At 42.0% G+C, this 24,353-nt stretch overlaps 1 protein-coding gene and 1 pseudogene across 9 annotated transcripts in view; one reads left to right on the top strand and one right to left on the bottom strand.

Moving 5' to 3' along the window:
- The window catches only part of Asxl1 (ASXL transcriptional regulator 1), a 67,937-nt gene that overhangs the window by 8,298 nt on the left and 35,286 nt on the right, over window positions 1–24,353 (bottom strand). For all 9 annotated transcript variants that reach the window (XM_087652306.1, XM_087652301.1, XM_087652300.1 and 6 more), the window contains 6 exon segments: window positions 3,765–3,885; window positions 3,592–3,689; window positions 2,626–2,719; window positions 1,975–2,127; window positions 1,684–1,847; window positions 1,493–1,589 (listed from right to left, as the gene is read on the bottom strand). In XM_087652306.1, the coding sequence (XP_087508432.1) occupies window positions 1,493–1,589; window positions 1,684–1,847; window positions 1,975–2,127; window positions 2,626–2,719; window positions 3,592–3,689; window positions 3,765–3,885 (727 nt within the window).
- LOC148006575 (Y-box-binding protein 1 pseudogene) lies at window positions 6,000–8,667 on the top strand (annotated as a pseudogene).

Here is a 24,353-nt window from a genome sequence, read left to right as displayed (position 1 = left end):
TAAACAAGCTGGTGAAAAATGAACAATGAATAGAACTTTTAGAACTAGCAATGGCTTCCAACAGAAGCAGCTCCTAATAAAAACCCTGGGTACCAGGGCTTGGTGGTTAAGAGTTTGGCTCCAGGTGCTGGGGATTTAGCTCAGTGGTAGAGCGCTTACCTCGGAAGCGCAAGGCCCTGGGTTCAGTCCCCAGCTCCGAAAAAAAGAACCAAAAAAAAAAAAAAAAAAAAAAAAAGAGTTTGGCTCCAAGAATCCATGTTAAGTAATTTACAACTAACTTCCTCTAAGGGAAAAGAACACCTATGGCTTCTGGAAGGACTTCAACTCTTGTGCACATATCCAAAGACACACATACTCCTAATTAAGGAGCAAAACAAAACAAAATCCCGTGTGCTAAGTCTACCAAAATTCTCTGGTAGACATTGTTTTTTTTTAAAGATTTATTTATTATATATACAGTGTTCTGCTGGCAGCTATTATCTGCAGGCCAGAAGAGGGCACAAATTTACATTACATTACAGATGGTTATAAGTCACCATGTGGTTGCTGGGAATTTAACTCAGGACCTCTGGAAGAGCACTACTCTTAACCGCTGAGCCTTCTTTCCAGCCCCCTGGTAGACATTTTCACACCATCACAATTTACTTCTGAGGTATTCATTCATGTCCTATGATTCAATCCACAGAAGTTTCAGAAACCTGGGCCTGGCTGCCCCTGTATGTTACCTGCGTGCCTTTTTCCATTGCCGATCTTACTTTATATTGTTCTGCTGTAATAAACCCCACCTCTGTACATAAACTGTCAAAATTAACAAAACTCAGGGGGTAATCTTGGATCCTCTCCACACATTCACCGTGAAGCTACTATAGAGAACTAAATTCAGAGAAGTTAGTATCTACTCTAAGTGACTATGGCAGAAAGAGAGCATGGCAGAAAGAGAGCATGGCGGCAATGAGTATGTCATCTTGGGGCGCTTTTCTTCACACATGCACACAATGCCATTACTGAAAGGTATAGGTATATACAGTTTTAGTGATAAAAGAACATATATAGAATGAATACTCCTAATATGTGGTGTTTTCAGAGCAATGTGCCCTATTAATAACCACCATGAACTAGTACAATGAGCAAGCCCACCTTACATTAATATCTTCTCAGAAAAAAAAGTGGTGAAAATTAACACATGGATTTTACACACTTGATCTTAGCAAAAGCCTGAATTACGAAGTGCTTAAGTTGTTTTCTTTTCTTGATGAGTATGGGTGTCTGATGCATGTAAGTCCATGCACCATGTATGTGCCTGGCTCCCTAGGAGGCCAGAGGAGGGCATTCGACCTCCTAGAATTAGAGTAACAAGACAATTCTGAGTTTCTACGTAGGTGCTAAGAATTAAACCTGGGTCTGCTGGAAAAGCAGGAATGCTCAACCTCAGAGCTGCAAAATAACCACACACAACAGCTCTCTCAGGCCACATGCTATGGAATCTACTCACCTTCAGCCAGGCGTTCCCTCCAGCTCTGAGCTGCGTGGGTGAAAAACTCATTATTGAGTGCACTGCTGCTGAGGCGCAACAGGCCATCCGTCCCCACCTAGAAGGGCAAAGGATAAGACAGACACAATAAGGCAACTTGAGAGAACAGGAGCCCGCGCGGGCATCGACCAAGAGGAACTGTGCACAGGCACCTGTCTATCCACTTCAGGCAGGAGGAAGAGGAGTTGCTGCTGGAAGTGTGATGGCAGGGCATGGAAGGTCCGAGAGTTTATCAAAGCACGGAGATTGGTGTTAACAAGAATGGACCCAGGCGTCTCAAAATCTACCTCTTCCCCTCTGTTGCGCTTCATTTGACCTGTGATTTTTTTGGAAGCAAGAAGTAAGGATTTTTAGTTTAAAGGGGGAAAACGTCCTGAGAGAACAACCTCTCAGTCCTGCAGAGAGCCCTTTTACAGACAGAGAAATATGTGACTCCTTCTCACCTGTGGCTGGCTTCCGGAAGCCTCTCAGGAGAGGGGCAGGGTCCCGAGTGACCTCAGCCTGGCTTCGAATAGTACTGTTGCCCAAAGCCAGAGAGCCGCTGCTGCTGCTGGATGGACTGCCACTCTCACCATCTGCATGACGGCCTGAGAACCCTGAAGGCACAGCACTTCATTGTCAGAAGCATCATAAGCTGTACTCGTGGCTCTCAGACAAGCTTAATTCTCCCAGCACTCGCTCCCTGACATGCTGCTGTCAATAGAGGGATGCTTCTGGCTCCCAGCCCTGAGTTGGCAGGGACCATTACCTCATGGTCTGGCTTAAAATATCACTAAATAATGCCAAACCACTGGCAGAGCCATCCATCATCAGATGTTCATGGCCAACCCTAGAGTCAAGAAGAGGGTTCATGGCAAAACCCAGCACAAAGCTCTAATCAATACAATACAATACAATACAATACAATACAATACAATACAATACAATACAATACAATACAATACAATACAATACCACTGCCTTCCTGGGTTCTCAAGGCTTTTCTTGGACTCAGTAACTCTACCGGCATCACACTGTTAAGTCAAAAGTTGCTGACAGAGATAGGTCCCCAGGACCCTAGGAAAAAGGACCACAACCACTGAGACTATACATACCCGATGCAGGTTCAACGTGGGCCCCGTTTACCTTCAGAGGAGTCAGAACAACACGAGGCAGCATAACCCCAGTCCTTTTCTTTTGTTTGTTTGCCTGTATTTCCAGAAGGGATTTAAAAGAAACAAGGAGTCAATCTGTAGGGTGCTACAGCATTCCTTTAGCTCTGCCCTATTCTTTCATGTCAAGGGCTAGTGATGCGGCTCAGTGTCTAAAGGAATTTATTCCCGCACAAACCTGATAACCTTTTTTCAACCCCAAAATCCTAAAGGGGAGGAAGAGAACTGACTCTCCAAAGCTGTCCATTGATCTCCACTGCTGTTGCAAGTGAACACACATATACACACATATAAAATTTCAAAGTTCATGTAGGGATTGGAGAGATGGTTCAGTAGTTAAGAACACTGTCTACCCTTCCAAAGGATGTGGGTTTGATTCCGTGCACACACATAGCAGCTCACACCCATCTGTAGCTCTAGTTCCAAAGGATTTGATTCCTTGGTCCTAATCCAGACCCCCCCTCCCACACACACACACACACAAACTCTGCACATACACACATGTAAGCAAAACATTCATACACATAAAAGAAAAAAAAATCTTTAAAATCCAGTTCACACGCACACAAGAGCTCCCAGGCAATGTTAGTACAGGTATGGACCAATGTCAACGCACTAAGCATTCCCCTTAGCTGGGGGGTAAAAAAAGAATCAGACACGTTGTCCCCATCCTAGAGATAAGGAACTAGTCACAGATGGAGGTGACATGGGGCTGAGGATATAGCTCAGTGGTAGTGTTTGCCTAACCTACAAAGTCCTGGATTCAGTCCCTAGCACTGTAAAACAATGAATTTTACTCTCTCCATTCTTCAAATACATCTCTTGACACTCTGCTTAAGACAGACAAACCCTGTCACATGTCTGCTTTCACCCACACGATTCTTCTATCGTGTCTATCGAGCCCATTACCTGTGAGGAAGCCCTGTGGCCGTCCCTGGGATTGGAGAGGGACCTGCCCTGAGGCTCTGTAGCGCAGGATGCATTTGAGGATGTTTCATCCAGAGACACTGGAAGACAAGGAAACCAAAGCTGAGCCCCTTGGCACTGCCTGGTCTTTCCCTGACTCTTGCTCTAGCACTTACCATCATTTTCACCACTCACAGTGCTGGCTTCATTAGACCCACAGCTTTCCACATCAGCGGAGTCCTCTGGTTCTTCTCCATCCAGTGTAGCTACATTTCTAGACCACTGCACAGCATCTTTCTGTGACAGAAAAGTTAAAACTCAGGTGAATAAAACCTTTCAAATCCAACGAGCACAGTAAACATTCCTAAATACAGGCTTTTTGTTTGTTTCTTTGTTTTTTGAAAAGCTAAGAGGACCCTCGTGCTCATTTCCTCAGATGTTTCTCAGCAGTTGCTATCAGTAAAGGATGCAAAGGGAAGGGCTAGAAAGATCCAGAAATTTCTCCATAGGCTTAGAGTGGAGTCCTATTGTCAATCTAATGCTGGACCCTGCTTCAGGCTGAGGGGTACCAGGTCTTTTCCATTACCACTGAACAGTGGATCAGAGGAGATCAACTGCTCCTTGAAGCAGCCATCTCTGGGACACTTAAAGCACAGTATGGTAAAAGGGCTGGTTTTACCAAAGCAAATCAGATAATTAGGTGGCCTTCACAGTAGGCTCTGCAGAGAAGAGTAATCAGGTGAACCAAGGTGCTGGCCATGTGAGGACCTCTGGGTACCCCCCCTGCACAGATCAGCTCAAAGGCCCCTGGAGCCCAGAGAAACACCGCCAAAGACAGTGCAAGCACACAGAACGTATGCTTTTGAAGATGGGTTTGCAACTTCCTCTATGACTGTTTCACTGATCCTAAGATTTAAAATATCATTTTCTTTTTGAGAAAGTATAGTTCCAACTTGAACTCTTAATTCCCTTGTCTCTACTTCCTCCTCCCAAATGCTGGGGTAACAGGCATGCACCATCGCACACAGGCATGTACTCATACCCCAAAAACTAAAACCAAACCAAAACAAAAAAGTTTACCAGCTCTCTTAAGCACTCCCAACAGTATTCACTGTGAGAGCTCAGGTCCCCCATAGTTACCAATATTTGGTATTGGTATTTCCATCCTATGGGCAATGGTATTTCATGGTTTTAATTTTTTTTTTAAAGATTTATTTATTCTATATTAAGTACATTGTTGCTGTCTTCAGACACACCAGAAGAGGGCATCAGATCCCATTACAGATGGTTGTGAGCCACCATATGGTTGCTGGGATTTGAACTCAGGACCTCTGGAAGAGCAGTCAGTGCTCTTAACCACTGAGCCATCTCTTCAGCCCATGGTTTTAATTTTTATCTCCATGTAAACTAAACCTCCCAACTTATAAATAAATAAAACTTCAAAAAAAAAAAACAAAAAACAAAAAACAAAAACAACAATGGGGCTGGAGAGATGGCTCAGTGGTTAAGGGCACTGACTGCTCTTCCAGAGGTCCTGAGTTCAAATCCCAGCAACCATATGGTGGCTCACAACCATCTGTAATGGCATCTGATGCCCTCTTCTGGTGTGTCTGAAGACACCTACAGTGTACTTATAAATAAATAAAACTTCAAAAAAACAAAAACAACAACAAACCTCCCAACTATGTTGCCGATGAAACCTAGGATCACCGTTAGTCAACATCTCAGTCTTGTTGGGCATTAAAAAAAAAAAGTCCTCATTAGTTATTCCCTGTCTTCCTATTTAGGAGTTAAGACTAAATCTCCAGAGACCCTGTCACAGAACACCACAGGCATCTCCATGCAGTGTTTTGCTCACATTTACCTATTACTTATCTGTATCATTTTACAAAAATCCTTTATCATGTTTTAATTGACGGGGGGGGGGGGGCAAACACATGGGAGTTAAGGTTACCCCCTTTTTTCAAGGTTAGCCCTCTCCTTCTACTGTGTGGGCCCTAGGATAAAACTCAGGTCATCGAGTTTGGCAACAAGTGCTTTTCACCAGGCCCCATATATGCTTAAATATTTTTTTTTTTTTATTCTTTTTTTCGGAGCTGGGGACCGAACCCAGGGCCTTGCGCTTCCTAGGCAAGCGCTCTGCCACTGAGCCAAATCCCCAACCCCGTTAAATATTTAAGTATCAACTAGGTTAGGAGAATTGCAGGTTCAAGGATCACCTGGGCTACATAGCCAACTCCAGGTCATCAAATAAAAAGAATAAGCAAGGCCCAGAGAGATGGCTCAGCAGTCAAGAGCATGTGCAGCTCGTCCAGAGGACCCACGTCCACCCAGCACATGCAGTGTCTCGAAGCTGCCAAGTCTCCACACACCTGTGGCCTCTGTGGGTACCCACACGTAATTTTAGGAAAATGAAAATCCCAGGTAGGATTTTCCTTTCTTCGTGTGTCTTTCCTTGGCAAGAAGCAAGTACTCTTTTTAGAAGGGAAATTGAGGACCATTCAAATTACAAATAACTAAACCCTAAGAAGACCCAAACCCTTCAACAGTTCACCACAGTTCCATACCAGTGCATGATAAGAAGACACAAGATTAGAAGACAAGCAGCAGAGAATTCTATATCCACAACTAAGATTTCAGAGACTCAGATCATACTGTGAGGGTAAAAAACACATGCAAAATTCAAGCCACATAGTTGGAAACATAGTTCAGTTGGTGAATGCTTGCCTAACATCAGTGATTCTCTGCAACCTGAACACTTGGGAGGTGAAGGAAGAGGACCAGGTGTTTGAGGTCATTCTTTTTTTTTTTTTAAAGATTTATTTATTATATGTAAGTACACTGTAGTTGTCTTCAGACACACCAGAAGAGAGCACTGGATTCCATTACAGATGGTTGTGAGCCACCATGTGGTTGCTGGGATTTGAACTCAGGACCTCTGGAAGAGCAGTCAGTGCTCTTAACCACTGAGCCATCATTCCAGTCCGTAAGGTCATTCTTGATTACAGTATGAGTCTCAGGACAGCCAGGGTAATTGTATGAGACCCCCCTTAATTCATAAATACATAAATATCCTCCAAAACATGTAAGCAATCTTAACATCAATAAAAACATTACAAAAGATAGAATACACAGACTATAAATTACCCAGGCATAAATTCCACAAGAGAAATACAATCTTAGGAAAAAAATGTAACATTATGAGGAAGGCGTAAATCTAAGTAAAGAGCAAAATCATGTTTTGCTTCTGTTTTTTAAATGTATTTTCTTGTATATGAATGTTGTGTATCTGTGCACCACATGAATGCCTAGAAGGGTGTCGGATCTGGAACAGGAGTTACAGATGGTTAGGAGTCATCATGTGGGTTCTGGGAGTTGAATTCAGGTTGTATTAACAGCCAGGGCTCTTAACTGCTGAACCATCATCTCTCCAGCCCCCATATTCTTGTTTCCTGAGATTTATTTTATGTGAATTTGTGTTTTACTTGCAAGGTGTACATATGTGTACCACATGCATGCACGGTGTCCAAAGAGACCAGAAGAGGGCATCAAATCCTCTGGAAGTGGAATGAATAGATGGTTGTGAGCCACCATGTGAATGCTAGGAACTGGAGTCCTTTGCAAGTAGACTTAACCCCTGAGCCATCTCTCCAGCTCTCCACCCCCTCCCCGATATAGGAAAGCAAAGGACCCCAAACATCAAAGGTATCTTTCAAGAACAGGATAAGGGCAAAAGCTCTTTTGTAAGACAGGGTCTCACTAGATTGCTCTGGGTAGCCTGCAGACTATGTGACCAAGTTGGCACTGAATTCACAGATCCACCAGCTTCTGTGAATTCTTCCTTCTCCAGGATCTAGCCAGGAAAGTACACTCTTCATCAGGAAAATTTCTTTTTGCAGCAGAGGCTGATAGAGAAAATCACAACCTATCAAGATGAAGAGTTGTGCAGCCCAGTCCTAGTGGGTAAATTTATCCATACCACAACTCTTATATCCAAGGTTCAGTGATCATTTTGGAAGAGGCAGAAAAATTCCAAGAGCTAGAGTTTGCTGTAAGACTTTGTCTCCTAGAAATGTCAGAAGTAGTTCGATTGGTAGGGGGAACGGAAGAGCCCTGAGGGACCCACTGCTGCCACTGGCCAAGTCACCATCACACCTGGGAGGAGCTGCAGTTGTCAGTGCAGGCCTGTCACCATCACCACAATCATCAGCAGTGAGGGGAAGACTCAGCAGCCAACGCTGTCCCCGACACCAAGCCAGGCTCCACTGCAACGGTTTTGTGAACAGTAAATGTAAGGTTCAATGTAAGAACAGGTAAAGTTTCATCAACAGGAATGACACCAGGTAAGAAGTATTTGTACCCCAGACTGCCATAAAGAAGAAGAACTCCAGGAAGTACCTTCGCAGTGTAGGAGATGGAGAGACCATGGAGTTTGATGTTGAAGGAGAAAAGGGCGCAGAGGCAGCAAATGCTACAGATCCTGGTGGAGTTCCAGTTCAAGGCAGTAAATACGTAGCAGACCTTAACCATTACAGACACCAATCACGTCGTAGGGGTCCTCCACACAATTACCAGCAAAATTACCAGAATAGTGAGAGTGGCAAAAAGAGCAGGGATCAGAAAACACTCCCAAAGGCCAGGCCCAACAACGCCAGCCCTATCACGGGAGAAGGTTCCCACCTTACTAGATGTGGAGACCTGATCACGATATTCTAACCCCGCTGTGCAAGGAGAAGTGGTAGAGGGTGCTGACAATCAGGGTGCAGGAAAGCAAGGTAGACCAGTGAGATAGAATATGTATTGGGGTTACAGACCACAATTCTGCAGGGGCCCTCCTCGCCAAAGACAGCCTAGAGAGGATGTGGCAATGAAGAAGACAAAGAAAATCAAGGAGATGAAACCAAAGGTCAACAGTCATTTTAAAGTCGGTACCGTGGCAACTTCAATCACTAACGCAGATGCCCAGAGAACCCTAAACCACAAGATGGCAAAAAAACAAAAGCAGCCGATCCACCAGCTGAGAATCCATCCACTCCAGAGGCTGGCTTACCTCTACCATCATCTGGTTTGGTCATCTAACAAGAAGAAATGAATATGAAATTCCAGCAATAAGATATGAACAAAGATTGGAGCTGAAGACCTTAAGTGCTTGCTTTGTGCCCACTGACCAGATCCACTAGAACTATCTGCATTATGCAACATGGGGCTTTTATTATTTTTACCTAAAGATGTCTGTTCTTGGTAATGACAAATGTATTTAAGGGGGAAAAAAAAAAAAAGGTCTGGGGGTTGGGGATTTAGCTCAGTGGTAGAGCGCTTGCCTAGGAAGCGCAAGGCCCTGGGTTCGGTCCCCAGCTCCGAAAAAAAAAAAAAAAAAAAGGTCTGGTTTTTCTCAATACACCTTGAATGGTTTTTAAATTGTTTCATATCTGGTCAAGTTGAGATTTTTTTTCCCTTGTGGAAAGGTTTAATGAGAGAAGAAGAGTAGAAGAAGAGAGAAGTAAAGGCCAGTCATGAGCACGTGGAGGGGAGGAGGGGAAAGGGATGGGGAGAGAAGGGACAAAGGGAAAGAGGGCAAAAGGGAAAGAACAAGGAGCAAGAACAAGAGCTGAGATTTTTAAGAACTTCATTTTCAATTTGTAATAAAGTTTACAACTTCATTTTTTTCAAAACAGTCAACAAACTGCAAGCACATGTTAATAAAGATCTTAAATTAAAAAAAAAAAAAAAAGAAATGTCAGAAGCTACAACATGAAGTCTCACCAACATGACTGACTGCCTAAGCAGGACTTGAACAAGTATGCCACTAAGTGACTAGCTGAAATGGAGAAGGGAAGGCTCAGCTGGCCTCAACACTAGACAGAGGACTGCAGCAGCTAGGAAAGTCTTTCCCAGGAAGAGCACATCCATTGGTTACCAAATGGTCAGCTCTGAAGACATTCAAACAAGTAATGTCATAGAGACTGAGCAGGATCTGGGAATACATACATGAATATATATCACACATACATACATCATACATATATACATATTAAAAAAAGGAGAAAAAAGTCCATGAATTTGAAAGAGAACAAGTGGGAAGGCACGAGGGGGGGGGGTTGGAGAAAGAAAAGGGAACAGGGAAGTGACATAATTATAATCTGAAGACACTTTTTAAAAATTGCTCAGCAGGGAAATGCTTCTTTTAAATAATTTGCCAGTGATTAAATGAAGTAGTTGCTAGGGTCTAAAAGGAGGGGACAATGAATGACATCACTAAAAGGTCTGTTTCTTTTAGGGGTAATGAAAATGTTCTAGAATTATACCATGGTACTGTTTATAACCTTTGAATATACTAAGAAGTCATTGAACCGGTCACTAACGGGGAAAACTGTATGGTCTATGAACCTTGGTTCCATTAAACCTTCATCTAAAATGTCTAATTATGTTTTAATTTTAATAAATAAATCATTAAGAATAAAATTATTAAAGCAAATTCTATGTGCACTTACGACTTCACTTTTAACATTATTTTAGATTTCTCTAGTTTATGTACAGAGTGTTTTACCTGTTTGTATGTTTGTGTACCCAGAGTTCAGAAGAGGGCATAGGATCCTCTAGTATTGGAGTTGTGAACAGTTATGAAACAAGTGCTTCTAAACCACTGAGCCCTCTTGCCAGCCACCAAATTTCATTGTTTTTAAAAAATTTTTATTTTAATGTATGTTTGTTTTAATGAGTTTTGTTTGTATCCATGTTTGTGCTTTGTAAGGTTGCTTAGTACCTACAGAGGTCAGAAGGCATCCGATTCCCTGTGACTGGGGTTATCTACAGTTGAGAAATGCCATGTGGGTGCTGGGAACCAAAGGTAGGTCCTCTGTAAGTCCAGTCAGTGATCTTAACCACTGACTCATCTCTTCAGCCCTGAGACATGACCATTTCTCTTAAACTTGATATAAAAATAGTTCTATTAAATTTGAAATTTATTTCAACATTGAGCTGTCAAAGAAAAAAAGGAAATAAATACTGTTATTTTTTTTTTCTTTTCTTTTTTTCAGAGCTGGGGACTGAACCCAGGGCCTTGTGCTTGCTAGGCAAGCGCTCTACCACTGAACTAAATCCCCAACCCCAAATACTGTTATTTTTAAAGTGAGCACACTCTTATAGTTTAAAGAGAGAAATTTTGTGAATTTTCATTCATGACAAAAAAGGAGTTTCTATCAACCAAGAATAATTCCTCCCTGGGATTTGCAACTCACACCTGCAAGACAAGTTTGTAGTTAGTGGTAACTGACCATGGCTCACCACCCCTCTAAAACCCTCAAGTCTAGGTGGTTTAGAATTCATACTTTCTTCAACTTTAGAATGAGAACAGAGTAACATTATTAATACTATATTAGCACCACCTGCAACATACAATCAACTACATTTTAATATTCTTAAAACAAAACCTGTACACATACCAAGCAAAATAAACAGGTGAAAAAACTGGACCAGAGAGATGACTCAGAATTTTCTGCCAATCTTAATGGTCTAAGAAGTTCATGCTCAGGACCCATTAAAAGAATGTTACCTTCTGAGACAGACAGACGGGCAGAGTGGCACACACATGTAATCCCAGCACTTGGAAGGCCGAGGTAGAAGGATGACTGACTACTTCCTGAGCTACACCAAGAATGCCAAGGCAATCAACAATAACAAAACATGCTAAAGGACTGAGGTTTTACAACCCCACTCTTCTCATAAATTATAAAATATAAAGAAAATTTAATCAACTATTTTATCAAAGCCCAGATTCCACATGCTTGAGCATGCCACAATGTGAAAAAATAAGGCAATATTTCAGTAGAGAAACTCATATAAAAAGAATTACTGTGCAGTTAATTATTTTCATAAAAACTTATTAAAAATGTTTACTCACTTATGTTTATTTCACGTGTATTGATATTTTTGACACCTTGTATATCTATGTATCATGTACTTACTTACAGTGGCCTCAAAGGCCAGAAGAAGGCATCAGATTCCCTGAAACTGGAGTTAAAGGGGTTGTGTGCTGTAAAGTGGGTGCTGGGAACCCAACCTGGGTCCTCTTTAAGAACAGACAGTGCTCTTCCCTGCTGAGCCTCTCCCCAGCCTCAAACAGTTTTTTTTTTTTTTTGATTCTTTTTTTTTTTTTCGGAGCTGGGGACCGAACCCAGAGCCTTGCGCTTCCTAGGTAAGCGCTCTACCACTGAGCTAAATCCCCAGCCCCTCAAACAGTTTTTATTAAACTAGTTTTATGAAAGCGCCCTGAAAAGCCTTGATAACGTGTATTAGAGATAAATGAAGACTGGTATGGTACACTATTGAGCGGCAGATAAGGGAGTGAACATGCCCATAGTGCATGTTTTTCATGGCCACATATAGAAAGAAACCTGGCTGACTGTGGGTGGGAGTGGGAAAGAGACACGGAAGTCAAGGTCATTTCCCACCTTCTCTGCAGGAAGGTGGCTTGAACTATTTAAACATAACAACCGAACCATACTTCTTTTCATCCCCTGAAGCACAACAGAAATAATAAAGAGAAGGGGAGATAAAAGACAGCAGAGTAAAAATACAAACAGAATCTAGAAGGAGGAAAAGAGATTCGGCAGGGGAAGAAGTCAAAATCTAATGCAACAGAGAAAAAGCCACTAAAATAAGCCAGACACAAGTACAAAAACCAAGGACACAGTGGTTGGGGGATACATGAACCACTGTAGATAGAAGTAAAACACAGAGCTACCAAAAATGAGAACTTGCTGTTGTTTTGGACAAGCAGATTCCTCAGATCACCTCCTTGTCACTCAAGTAAGACTCTTCCAGCTCTGAAAGACCTGATTTATGTATGTTCTAGTTACTCTGAACACAAGAAATTCTGAAAGACGACAAAAGGCACAACCCAAGGAAGTCAGACACCACACTCTAAATAGGAACAAAGACAATGTACAAAGGTAGCTATGTTCCTAGGGTGGCCTCCAGAGATCCCCAAACACCGTACCTGTTCTTTGCTGACTGCCAAGCATTCAAAGGACTGTCAGGTCCAGTAGCCTAAGCCTGTATTCCCAGCTACTACAGAGGCTGAGGCAGAAGAACAGGGGGCGGGGGTGAGGGGTATGCCACGGCTCTAGGTTCAATCCCCAATACCAGAGACAGAGATGGAGACGTAGACAAGGAGCAACAAGGTACCAAATTGCTCTTCCTCTTGAAAAAAATTAACAGAGCACATCTTCAAGCACAAATAACCAAGGAGCCCCCTCAAACCATGTAGGTTTCTACTTATTCTGGTCACTCAATGCTCACAGCACAGAAACCATCAGTTCTCTCAGTATGAAGGACTCACCAAGGACTAGCAGATATTTAAGCACAGCTGTGAGAGGAAAGACAAGCAGAAGTAGAAACTGAACGGAAGAAGGTAAGTCAGCACAGTAAACATTCTCTAAGAGCTCTACACCAGCACAGGATGCTGTCATGAAGAAGCGAAGCACACACTGTCTGTCAGAGTCAGGAACTGTCGCTGACTGCTCCTGCAGGGGCCCGGCTCAGTCCTAGCACCCACACGGCAGGTCACACCTGGGCATTACTCCAAATTCAGGATGTATATGAGATACAGATATACCCATGAGCCAAACACTTACTCGCATAAAATAAGTAAATCTAAAAACATAAAATTAAAAATAAATGACCAAAAAGAAAAACAGGCACTAGTTACAGAAGTCTTGTTTTAAACAAACAGAAGGCCCAGAAAGAAAAAAACAAAAACAAAAACAAAAAAACAAGAAATTGTACTCAAAAGGCCAGGAAAACAGCTTAGGGGCTGGCCTGATGACCTTAGTCCAATTCCTGGGACCTAAAACAAACAAAACAAAAAACAGAAAAAAACTGTATCCAAACGAGAAGACCCAAGTTTCCAGGTTTTATAATTATGGCAAGCGGCCCACTCTAATGAATAAAAGATCTGTTTCGTATTATATTACACAATTTCAAAATTCAGAGAACACCACACACTGGCACCTCTCTGAAGCAGTTCTGGAGAATGAAATGTGAGTAAAATCAAGACGCACAGGTAACACTTTAGGATTCATCCAAAAACTCCTAATACAGTGTAGAATATAGAATAAAAAGGTGAAATAGCAGCTCACCTCCCACATACCTGTTTCTCAAAAAGCAACTCTATTCACATGTGCTCTGTATAAATAAACTACACAGAGAATGTGCACAGAAACTACAACAAATGAACAACTGAATCGTATGAGCTCTAGGAAAGAAAAGGAGAAGTGAAGAGAATTCCAAAATGAAGATAAAGGAAGCCTTCACATGAGGGTTGGAGAAGGCTCAATGGCTAGGAGCACTGACTGATTTGATTCCCAGCACCCATATGCAGCAACTGTCTGTAACTCTAGCTCCAGGGGATCTGACGCCATCTTTCAGCATCTATAGGCAGCAGGCATGAAAAGCAGTACAAAGATGTGTGTGTGCAGGCAAAACACTCATAAACATAAAATAATAAAAATTTAATACTTAGAAAACAGCTATGTGAATACCAACCAAGTAACCAACTGACCCCAATGTGCCTGGGTCAGCCATGAAAGTTCTGCCGCAGAGAAAGCAACCCCTTAGTCTGGGCAGACAGGGAGTGCTGCCATCCCCTACAAGAGCTCCATACTGGAAACAAGAAAATGACAGTCAGGCTGAGGCCCAAATCTTGGGAAGGAAGAAAGGAAAGGAGGGAGGGAGGGGGAGAGGGAGGAAGAAAGGAGGAGGAAGAAGAAAATCAGCAGGATGGCTATACAGCCAGGGAAATTTACAGTTGCTGGGAACACTGGGCTTCCACTCTTCTCAATGTAACCTATTTTGGTTTTTTTTATTCCCCATCTTTGATTTTTTTTTTTTTTTTTTTTTTTTTTTTTTTGCCATAGGGTTTCTCTGTGTAGCCCTGGGTGTTCTGAAACTCAGTCAGCCTCAAACTCCTGCCTACTCCTGCCTCCCAACAGCTGGGACTAAAGACATGCACCAACAGCAGCCAATATTTTATTTTTAAACAGAGCAGATAATCACAAGAGTCTAAACCATAGTCCAGGGTATTTAGACGAGTGTCACTGGTCCCTGCCCTCCTTCACCATCACACTCCAAGTCTTCATTCCACCCCTCCAGGAATGGAATGGCACTGCTTTCTTTTCCTAGTATGGTTTTTGTGCACCGATGATAATATACCTATCTATTTCATTCTGTCTCTGTTCCTAGTCATATACTCCCTGAAATGCCTATAATAGACAATACTCTGCATTTTTTTAAAGTATAGAATAGAGTTTATTCAGGGCATGGGGAGGGGGATTAAGAGGGTAGTAGGACAGAAAAAGAGAAAGGGAAGTAGAGAAATATAAGAGTGGAGGAGTAGAGGCCAGCCATGAGCACGTGGAAAGGGGGGTTGGGGAATTGGGAAATAAGGGACAAAGGGAAGGAGGGTAAGAGCAAGAGCGCATTTTTGTTTTTAAAAATATATTCTAGGAAGTCACATTATGATTGCATTGGCAGATTTGTAATTTTCTTCTCAGTTGCAAAATACTCCACAATATGAATGATAACGTAGCAAGTTTATATAACCGCTCCATAGGACAGTGGCACTTAGATAATCATTCATATTTTGCAAAATAGGCCTTGGGCTGGAGATAGCCAGTGGGTTAGAGCACTTGTGTAAGCATGGGGACCTGAGTTGAAATCCCAAATGTGCGCCTGTAACCCATGCATGGGAGAGCAGGGCAGAGAATAGATTGCTAGAGCTTGCTGGCTTCTAGCCTAGCTCCCAGCTCAGTGAGAAACCCTGTGTTAGGCAGAGAGTAAGAGGCCATCTAACTTCTTCCTAAATGCCACAGACAAAACACAATCTCAGTCTGTACAATACAACAGAGTGTATGAGTGTATATAAATTTCAACTTCACAAACAAAAACCAAAAAGATAAATCGAAATTTAAATTAAGAACCCTTGCTATCTTCTTCCCTAATCTAGTAGTCTTCACTTCTACGAGGTGGCACAGAGCAATCGTGTGTATGAATGTGACATGCTACAGAAGTCAGAGCCCAAAAAGGGAAGACAAAGCCTAAACTTGTGTCCCAAAAGGTTGTTTATAGAGCACGGAACTTAAACAGGTGAAATGACCATCCAACCATGAGGGAAGAGGAGTGCCAATCCAGTTTAGGAGTCCAATATAGAGGGATTTTAATCCAGCAACATAGCTACTCTGGCTGGAATGGACATACTGTTAGCACATACATTTAACCTTTAATCCGTAACAGTTAAGTAAGTTAGTAGAAGGAAGCACCAAGTTCAAAAGTGATCTCTAATTGAGAGGCAGACAAAGTGATAAACCAGAAAAAGACTTGACAGAATAGTGTATATGCCCAACTCTCATAAAAACAGAGAGAACAATAGAGGCTACTTAAGAGAACAGTGCCAAGAGAAAAAAAGAAAGAGACAGTTTTACTGGGACAGTTGTACAGAGACAGGGTGCAGAGAGAGAACAAGCTAGACACAGGTGAAGACAGACAGAATGAGCCAGAGAATGTGAAGGAGCCAGAAGATCAGAACAGATTGCTAGTTTGTGTGAGGGCCAAGCAGAGCGATTCAGCCAGAAGCCGAGGGAGAAGCCGGATTCAATCAGTCAGCTTGGAGAGGAGTATGAGTCACAACAGCTGAACTGAACCAGCCAGTAAGGAATCAGAAAGATCCAGAAAGGGTGAGTGGATTCAGCAGCAAGTCTCAGAGGCTGAAAACATCCTAGGCCTAGGTCAGCAGATGGAAGCAGTGCATCAATCTCCAGGTGACAGTTACTACAGAGAGTAAAGCTGCATCTACAGTCCAAGAAGGCTAAGAAGAGGGCACTCAAGGATGCTGGGGGTAGGGTTAGCAATAAGAATAGTTACAGAAAGGGGCTGGGGATTTAGCTCAGTGGTAGAGCGCTTACCTAGGAAGCGCAAGGCCCTGGGTTCGGTCCCCAGCTCCGAAAAAAAGAACCAAAAAAAAAAAAAAAAAAGAAGAATTACAGAAGGTGGAAGGATGGCTTAAACAATAAATATACTAATAGATTTGTCTTTTAGTTTATGTTTATGTGCACAAGTAGATGCCAGAGTTGCTCTCCACTGTTGTTTTAATTTCCCTCTCCCTCACCCTGCACCTGTGCATATGTGTGTGTATGTATGTGCATACAAAGAGTGTATATACATCCATGCCATGGAAAACGTAGCAGTCAGAGGACATTTGGAAGTTTGTTCTCTCATTCTGCCTTCATGTGGGTTCCAGAAATAAATCTCAGGTCATCAGGTTTGTGTAGCAACTACTTTTTTTTTTTTTTTTTTTTTTGTTCTTTTTTTTTTTTTCGGAGCTGGGGATCGAACCCAGGGCCTTGTGCTTCCTAGGCAAGCGCTCTACCACTGAGCTAAATCCCCAACCCCCACAACTACTTTTATACCCCAACCCACTAAGCCATCTTACTGCCCACTTCACCCTACCTCCCACCCCCCTTTTTTTAAAGCCAAGACCATCTCTCACCAAATCTAAAGCTACCCATTTGGTTAGGCTGGCTAGGTAGTCAGCAAGCTCCAAGGACTCGTCAGTCTCAGCCTCCCTAGTACTGGAATTACAAGCAGGCACTGCCACACCCAGTGTTTTATATAGGTTAAGTTCATTCATTTTTTTTATTCCTGGTAACATTACCATAATTTACAGGCAAAGTAATAACACAATAGGTTTTTAAAAGTCCTCAAGAATGTATAGCATTAATATTAAGCAATGTCGGTGTATTTTTTGCATGCTATGGCTATGACAGTTCTCAAAAACAAAGGTCTGGCCACATGATATAATCACATGAACATATTTTCTAAAACCAAGATAAATCTTGGCATGGCATGAGTTTGACTGTGAACTATTGTCTGGAAAGACTTTCAAAGGCACTATGCAGAAGGATGTTGGATGCCCTAACTGGAAAAAACCAGCTGGGATGGCAGAAAGACTCAGGTAGCCAGCCGTTGTGGGACAGGATACCACAGGAGACAGTCGAAGAGTTACAGAGGAAAACTCAAATGTGTTGCTGTTCTACCTACAAGTATAGTGAAACTACCCAAGATTACATTTAAGCCAAAAGAAGTTAGAAAGGTGACTGGCCATTATACAAGACCTGGCATAGTGGTCCATTACTCAGATCAGAAATGTCAAAACAAGTCTCATGGTTCAGAAAAGGAACTAACCTTGGAAGCAAGGAAAATCCTGACCTTAACAACTGAGCACCAAGCACACTGCTTCTTAGCCAGAGAGATCTTACAAAATCTGCCACGGTTTCCATATAACTTAACAAATCTTTTACTTTTTGATTTTGAAGATTTAAAAAATTTAATGAATGTTTGGCTTGTGTGTATGGTTTGTATACTGTATGCACGTCTGCTGCCTGAGAGGCCAGAAGAGGGAATCCAACCCTACAGAAGTGAAATGAAAAGCGGTCGTGAGCCACCATCTGGGTCTAAGAACGGAACCTGAGTGCCCTGCAAGACGGAGCAGCGAGTGAGCCACCTCCCCAACGTCCCAATGACAAAGTGGGGCTTCCTTAAACGTTAGAGATACTAACACATAACACCCAAAAAGGTAAATCTGCACCATCTGACATCCAATAAAAAGTCATTGGGCATATAAAGATATGTATGTATACTTAAAAAATTATCCTTATAGAATTGAAACCAACCCAGAAATGACACAAATGCTAGGAATAGTAGAAAAAAAAAACTTAAGAGTGACACCTGTGTTTCCCTACACTCAGAAACTTAAAGAAGAAGATATATTTTTATTGTGTGTGGTATGGGCATTTGTCTGCATGTGTACCTATCATATTCCTATAGTGCCCACACAGGGAATGAGCAGAGGGCAACAGATCCTTTGAAATTAGGAGTTAAAACTGGATTTACCATGTGGATGCTGGGATATGAACCCTGGTCTCTGAAGGAGTAACAAGTGCTTTTAACTGCTAAGCCATTTCTTTAGCCCTTGGTTTTTGAGACAGGGTCTCCCTATATAACTCAAGCTGGTTTTGAACTCACAACCTTCTTTCTGCCTCAGTCTTCTTTTCAGTTGGGATTAATCATGCAATACACTGGGTTTAGGCACCATTTAAGGGCTAAATCATCATTCTAAGAAAAAGCTGGGCATAGGCCTTTGATCTCAACACTTGGGAGGTAGAGGAAGGCACATCTGTTTGAGGCCATCCTGGTCTACAGGGTTCCATCTTCAAAAAAACAAAAAACAAAAACCAAACCAAACCAAACCAAACAAACAAAAACCAAACAACCACCCCACAATCAATCACCACCACCACCACCACCACAAAAAGGTTATTTTTGTTTTCAATTACGTGTGTGTTTGTGTATGGTGTCAAATCCCTTGGAGCTGTACTTTTTCAGTCAATGGGTATTGGGGACCTAACTCAGGTCCTCTGCAATAATAGAATGTATTTTTTTTCTTCCCGTCCCCTCAATAGAATGTAGTCTTAACCTTATCACTAGTCCCAACCTCTACCTACCTATCTACCTAGCACCTACCTAATCTATCTATTTTAAGGAAAAACAAAACAAAACAAAACAAAAAACCACTCATACAACATGATTACATTTGTTTCCATGGTAACAGTATCAGAGTGGATTTCACTATGCATACCAGGCTAGCTTGAAGAATTGGGATTTCAGGAGTACACCTTCCTTCACTCTCAGTCTACAAGTGAACCATAAAACAAAGCCCAATGTGAGCAAATTTGAAGAAGAGTCTGGGACAGTGAGGTAACTCAGTAGGTAGAGGCGCTTCCCAATCACACCTGGCAACCTGAGTTCAATTCCCAGGTCCCATAGAGACGAGACAAGACTCTGTCAAGCTGTCTTCTGACTCCCACAGACACACCAGGACACTCTGACATGCCTCATAAAGAACCCAAAAGTTTTGAGTATTACAAGGCTATAAACAAAAGGGCATATAACTAGTAAATTAAGGGTATGAGTGACTCATAGGCAAGATCTCTTAGATAAGGAAACAAGACAACTGAATGCAGTGTTACATCCAACACTGTGTTCTTAACAGAAAAAGCAGATGGACCGATTCCTTAAGCCTCTTCTGGCAGTAGCCGTGCTGTACCAGTGTGAATTTCTTAGTTTTAAATGTACTACAATTGTGTAAAACTGAGGTGCCCAACCTACGACACTGTTAAGAAGACACTGTGGTCTACAAATGTTTTAGGCATCATTAATGAACACTCTTTGGGCTACACTTATATTGGAGAGAACTATGTAGAGAATACACAGGAATGCTGCTATCTTTCTGATTCCCCTTAAAAAAATAACGTTTTTACTTAGTTTTAAGTTAGATGTAGGAACTGAAGAGATGGCTCAGTAGGTAAACATTTGCTTTGTAGGCAGGTGTACCTCAGGTTGGATTCCCAGCACCCACATGAAAACAGAACAAACAAAATGCAGGTCTGAATCACTTGGCTTGGGAGGCAGAACAAACAGGTGGAGATTCCTGGAGCTCATTAACCAACCGGTCTCCATGAAGCAGTGAGTTCCAGATTGGGGTAGAGAGCCATGGCTGAAAACACTGAACTCTGGCTGCACACACCTACACAGGTACTTTCTTTACACACAAAGAAATATACAGTCATATACATCATACATACACATGTATCCCTACCATACAACTTGGCCATTTAATACCACTTTGTTCTTGGAAAAACAAAAGGACGCTCCATACAAGACTGGTAAAGAGATAGTCACAGAATCTTCCTTGTAACACGCAGATGTTCTCCATGAGTGAGCCTGTCAAGTCACTAGAACAGAACTAACCAGTGACAGTGAACTACTTACTGTATCCAACAGCAACAGATAAATCTCACATTCAGCACACTGAGCGACAAAAGCCACATGGCAGATTATCAGAATGGTTCTGACAATGTTCTATTCTATAAAATGACTTTGCAATTCCCCTCAGTGAGAGAAATGTCTTCTGCTCTTTGGAATTGACATGACTAACAGACGCTAACTAACGCCTTTTGCAGAGGCACTACACACTAAGGATGCTCTAGCATAGCTGGCCAATCCCTAATCCATGGCAAAGATCTCTCAACTCCTCACCTCCACAGTGAGAACTGCCAGATACGGGGAATCGAAACTATCTGTTGCTGAAAACTACAATGTGTGACACAGAGGCTTAAGATGTACTTACATTTTGGAGCTTGCTCTCTTGCTGCTACTGGAAACCTTTAAGTGATTCCTGTGGCAGTCTCCCAATAGCTCCAGTCAACAGCATACAAGGGAGGAGGGCTATTATATGCTACCCAACATGACATATTACCACAGACTCAGTAGCCTAAACATACATTTTTATTTCAGTGAGAATTTTGGGCACAACCATGGCTGGAGCTCCTGCTGAGGGGTACAAAGTTCAAGTCAGTAGGGCTCACTTCCTTCCAGGACCCTCAGGACCTCTTGAAATGTATGGACACAGTTACTGTAGAGAATTTTCTATGTAGGACTAAGGTCACTCCCAGGACTTTCAGCACAGACTTGACTTTCTGTTCCCAGTGTTACAGTCCTTGCCTCGTGGCCTCACACATGCCAACATGCATCTACAAAGCCAGCAGACTTGCTCCAATCTTCCACTTCTGAACATCAGACCCTCATCTAACTGAATCAGGCCTACTCAGAAAAACATTTTTCGGTTACTGTCAATCAAATGTGAAAAGTCTCTTCACCTTTGCTTCTCCTACAGCTGAACACAAATTACACTAATCCCCCACTCCCATAAGGAAAGAGATGACACAAGCACAAGGTTTATCAGAGATCATCTGAGAGAGTCTTCTGACACATCTAGCTTCCAGATCATCTGTGCTGACGGAACTAGACCATGCAACCACAGAACTATAAGTAAAGTAAAAGTTGTTCTACACATTCATTAAGTTCTGGGACCGCTTGCTGCACAGCTAACACTAAGTGAAGTGTGGTGGTGTGCACCTATACTGTGGTCCATCACTAGGACCTTTAATCCTGTACTAATCTGAGTCATATATCTAAAATTGTCTCAAAATACACACCAAAACCGAACAAAACTCCCCTATACAAAAGGGTGGAGGGCTGAGAAGCTAATAGCAAACACACAAAAACTTGTTTTTAAATGATGTATGTATGTATGTATGTATGTATGTATAGGAGTACACTGTTACTGTATTTAGACACACGAGAAGAGGACATCAGACTCCATTACAAATGGTTGTGAGCGATTCCCAGGTGGTTGCTGGGAATTGAACTCAAGGCCTCTGGAAAAGCACTCGGGGCTCTTAAACATTGAGCCATCTCTCCAACCCCACACAAAAACTTTTAATATACACAGAATCAAGGGAGTCAAGCATCAGGCCAGATAACTTTACAAGTGGACCAGTAATTCCAAAATAGAAGGCACAGAGAGCATATTTTAAATCTAAAGATTAAACATGCGAATGCAACTAGCGAATGCATTTTTTCAATGGACTCCAATCCTACAGCACAGCCAACATTCTGAGGTCATTTTTCCTTGTACAGATGTTTCAAAGTTACACTGATGAACAGACTTTAACAGACTTTATGTAGTTTTAGCAAGACATAAAAGTAATTTGGTTTCACTACAGAGAAGCAAATGCAAAGAGTACTAAGGAAACAGCAGAACTGACAATTTTAAACTGACGGTAAAATTCCTTATCAAATACACTGAAAAAAGAATGCAACACAATTTTAGGGCTGGAATGCAGGTTAAGTTGGCAAAGTTGCCTAGCACACAAAGCCCTGGGTTTACTTATCAGCACCACATAAATTAGCCAGGGCGGCACAAGTTTAAAATCCCAGTACTCTACATAAAGAGGCAGAAATACTGGAAGCTCAAGGTCATTCTTATCATGTAGTGACTTAGAGGCCAGCCTAGGAGGTCCCACCCCACCTATATTACCCCTGGTGCCAAAGAAAATTAAGGTGGGAGGAGAGGAGGAAGCAGTACAACCATAACTGTATTTCAGGTGTTCATCACTGACCCATTAAAAAGAGACAGGTAAAGAATAAACTGAATTTCTGGGAGAAAAAATGTTTTATTTTTTTAAAAACTGGGGATTTGGGGACAGCGAAGTCAATAAAGGCCTGAATTCTATCACAAGGACACAAGTTAAAAGAGACAAATAAAACACACAACTACCCTCCCAGGACACACCTTTAAACTCTGAAGCTAACTGAAGGCAGGTGTCTTGAGTTAGAGGTCAGCCTGATTTATCTACATGTAGACTTCCAGGCCAGCAGAGATACATGGAGACCTTGTTGCAAAACTGAGCAAACCATAAACCTAGGCAAGTTGGCATGCACTTCAGACCTCAGTTCTGGGGACAGGAAGAGAGGTAGACCCCTGGGACTCACTGGCCAGCCAGGCAAGTTTCACTTGTTGAGCTCTAGGTCGAGGGTGTGGTTTGGGGCAAGGGGTGAGGATGGCACCAGAGAGAAGAAACCCAAGTCCTTCTTTGGCCTCTACAGGCACAAGTGTACCTGAATACCTCTGGGTAAAGTAGTAAAACAGACATGGATGGAGTTAACAGATTTAACACTACTAGAAAAAAAATGTTATCAGCAGGAACAGTCCAAAATAGAAAAAAAAAAGTTTAAAGCAAAATTGTAGGAAATCAAGGAATTGTGGGATAATTTCAAACAGCCAACATACAAGTAATTAAGTCTCCAAATGGAGCAGGAGTGGATACAGAATCTCAAGAATTAACCAATGTCATTCGAGCAGGAAACAAAATCTACACCAAGAAATAGGGAAGCAAACTGTGCTAGGCTGCATCACAATCGGATTGTTAAAAATAAGTAAGAAAATCTTGTGGGGTGGAGCAACTAGCTGAGCCTCCATAAAAAGGTATCTGCCACTGAGCAGTACAGCCTGAGCTCCATCCCGGAACTCACAGGATGGAGAGAGCCAAGCCCCTCAAGTTGCCTCTAACTTACAACATGCAAAGTGGCATACATGTACCAGCACCAAGCAATCTGCCCACACACATACTTTAAAATTCTATAATTTTATGTGTATGAGTATGTTATCTGCATGAGTCTGTGCCCCATGCATATATACATGATGCCCACAGAGGATAAGAAAGGGTGTCATGTCTCCTGCAACTGGAGTTACAGATGGCTATGAACTACCATGTGGGTAATGGAACTGAACCTTAGTCCTCTACAAGAGCAGCAAATAGTCTTTAATGGTGAACCCTTTTTTTTTTTTTTTTAAATCTTAACATTAACTAGGAAGGCCAAAAAGATGTTACTCATTGAGAACAATTAAAACAAGATTTCTCATCATAGATCATGGAAGCCACAGTGCAAAGTCTTAAAAAAAAAAAAAAAAGTCTACATAAAAAATTCTCTATCAAGCAAAGACAGCCTATAGGGGAAAACATTTTTTTTTTCAAATACCCAAAGCTTAAAAATATACCTATAGATCTATGCTACAACAAAATAAAAAGTCCTCTGCAGAAAGAAAAGGATACCAGAAAGCTACATACAAGTAAAAAAGAACATACGAAATGTTGTTCTTGGGCAAACAAAGATTTTACTAGCTGTTAGGAGTACATGCTGGTCCTCTGGAGGTTGAGTCCAGTTCCCAGCACCACTATCAGATGGCTCACAACTGCCTTTAACTCCAGCTCCAGGGGACTGACACCTCCTGTGACATTTGTCAGCAC

Source organism: Rattus norvegicus, chromosome 3 (assembly GCF_021556685.1).
Source record: "Rattus norvegicus strain SHRSP/BbbUtx chromosome 3, alternate assembly SHRSP_T2T, whole genome shotgun sequence".
Taxonomy (NCBI): Eukaryota; Metazoa; Chordata; class Mammalia; order Rodentia; family Muridae; genus Rattus; species Rattus norvegicus.
Note: the sequence above shows the minus strand (reverse complement) of the source record. Positions and strands in the feature narration are given on the sequence as shown.